General features: G+C 53.8%; 1 protein-coding gene across 1 annotated transcript; it reads right to left on the bottom strand.

Moving 5' to 3' along the window:
* Positions 1 to 612: 612 nt before the first annotated feature.
* Positions 613 to 1,567, bottom strand: LOC137479565 (phospholipase A and acyltransferase 1-like). Its single transcript, XM_068200062.1, has 2 exons — positions 1,319 to 1,567; positions 613 to 1,122 (listed from the first exon to the last, which is right to left on the bottom strand). The coding sequence occupies exons 1-2, from the start codon at positions 1,428 to 1,430 to the stop codon at positions 650 to 652; spliced, it is 585 nt and encodes a 194-aa protein (XP_068056163.1). The 5' UTR covers positions 1,431 to 1,567; the 3' UTR covers positions 613 to 649.

Raw genomic sequence — 1,567 nt, 5'->3', positions numbered from 1 at the left:
CCCAAAGAGAGTCAAAAGAGCCAGGGAAAAGTATGCTTTGCAGACAGGGAAAAGTGAGTAAAACACCATCATGCTAAAATTAGAGCATGCCTGTAAAACACTGACTTTTGTATCAGTGGGATGGAATGGAGAAGCAAGGCTGGACTGCTGAACTTGCACACAAAACTTTATTCAGGTAAAAGAGGATTTTAGGGCAATATGATTTTGTATTGCAGACATTTTATTAAGGATTATTTAATCTTTACAGCAAGGGTGGCACAGTTGCTAGGAAGCCTTGATGGCATATGTAGTAAAAGCTGGGCTGTGACCGCTGTGGCCAGGTACTCTGGTGGACTTGGTCTGAGCTCTTCCTGACAGCCCATCAGTAGCACTATCTCCTGGATGCGCTCTCGGACAATGCCATCCCAACAAGAGCAGCAGCAGCAAGAAAAGCACTTCCTATAGCTGTAGCACTGCCAAAAACTGCTTTTGTGGCCTATAAAAGGGAAAGCAAAACAAGCTGGAAATATGAGGAGAACTTATATTTACATCCCCAGCGTGATAATATAGAAAAGGCAGGGATAATGAGAGTAAATAAATCAGTGAGAGGCGTGTGCCCCATGAGCAGAAGGGGTAACAGCCAGGTTTGTACCCCTAGGAGTGGCACTCACTAAGGGGGCACTGTCAGGGTGCAGACAGAGCACAGTGACCCTCCAGGGGCAGGGGCTCTGGGGAGGCAGCGCTGCTTTGGAGCCCACGCCTGGCACTCGGCTGTCCCCATGCAGGCTGCAGGCTGTGTCCCAGTGCCGCGGCTCACAGCGAGCAGCCAGGAGGTGCTCTGGGAGGCACCCAGGGGCTCGCCCGGGGCACTCACCTGCTCAGAGACTCCTTCTCCGTAGCGAAGCATTGTCACAAAGTGCTCACAGTTCCTGTTAAGCACATCATATGGCACCTCCCTGTCAATCCATTGCTCAGCACGCCGGATGATCTCCTCCACAGGGAAAGGAGTGTAGGAGCGGTCATACTTGTTGTTGACACGCCATTTATCATTTCCCACCACTTCCTCCCGGAGCTGCTTCTTCACCTTGGCCGTTGTGGCACGTATTGAAGAGCTGCTAAGCTTAAGGGATGTGGCTCCTTCATCTGTATAAAACAAGGAGGAGATAATGCAGGAATGCAGACCCTCTCTGGCCTCTCCCGGAAGTCAGATGAGTTTCTGATTCCTTCTTGAAAAGCTACCTACACACACAGGGGCCCATGGAGGGAGACAGGGTTCTTGGGGCATCCCAGCCTTGCCAGGGGGCAAGGTCTGCACTTTGCCAGGGGGCACAAGCCTTACCTGTCACGTGGATGACATATCCATCCCCCACGTACAGGGCCCAGTGCTGGTAACCTGTCCGGTCGATCTCGATCAGGTCTCCGGGCTGGGGTTTGCAATTGTCCTGTCCCATCTCAGGATCGTGCAGTCAGGACGTGCAGCTGCAGCTGGGCTGGCTCAGCGCAGGCAGAGCGCAGCGGGGAGGCGAGGGCTGTGCAGGGGCAGCTGCCGGGAGCGCAGGCACCGAGGGTGTCAGCGGCGGCCCCGAGG

The sequence above is a fragment of the Anomalospiza imberbis genome, chromosome 10, assembly GCF_031753505.1.
Source record: "Anomalospiza imberbis isolate Cuckoo-Finch-1a 21T00152 chromosome 10, ASM3175350v1, whole genome shotgun sequence".
Classification (NCBI taxonomy): Eukaryota; Metazoa; Chordata; class Aves; order Passeriformes; family Viduidae; genus Anomalospiza; species Anomalospiza imberbis.
This window is presented reverse-complemented; position numbering and strand designations above follow the sequence as displayed.

Coding starts and splice junctions, on each gene's coding strand:
- LOC137479565 (XM_068200062.1), bottom strand. CDS start 1,430: ATGGGACAGGACAATTGCAAACCCCAGCCCGGAGACCTGATCGAGATC. Junction 1,123..1,318: donor ATATGTCATCCACGTGACAG/GTAAGGCTTGTG, acceptor TGTTTTATACAG/ATGAAGGAGCCACATCCCTT.